Here is a 216-nt window from a genome sequence, read left to right as displayed (position 1 = left end):
CGTATATTTTACCAGTAATGCTGCAAGTGACGGGGTCCTCGTCAGAGCCGTCGCGACAGTCGGGGAAAGTGTCACAGACTTGCGCGATATCGAGACACACCGAGTTCTGGTCGCACGCAAACTCACTCGGTCTACAGCCTGACGAGAGAGAGGGCGAAAAGGGGGAAGTGGCGTTAGGGAATGAAAGAAGACACGAAGCAAGAGAGAGAGATCAGG

The 216-nt window shown here is 54.2% G+C and overlaps 1 protein-coding gene across 1 annotated transcript in view; it reads right to left on the bottom strand.

Annotated features, from left to right (window-relative positions):
• The window catches only part of LOC119594807 (basement membrane-specific heparan sulfate proteoglycan core protein-like), a gene marked incomplete at its 5' end in the record, with an annotated part of 219,836 nt that overhangs the window by 201,267 nt on the left and 18,353 nt on the right, over positions 1–216 (bottom strand). Inside the window, 1 exon segment of the mRNA XM_037943897.1 lies at positions 13–138. Coding sequence (XP_037799825.1) covers positions 13–138 — 126 coding nt within the window.

This window comes from Penaeus monodon, chromosome 34 (assembly GCF_015228065.2).
Source record: "Penaeus monodon isolate SGIC_2016 chromosome 34, NSTDA_Pmon_1, whole genome shotgun sequence".
In the NCBI taxonomy this organism is placed as follows: Eukaryota; Metazoa; Arthropoda; class Malacostraca; order Decapoda; family Penaeidae; genus Penaeus; species Penaeus monodon.
This window is presented reverse-complemented; position numbering and strand designations above follow the sequence as displayed.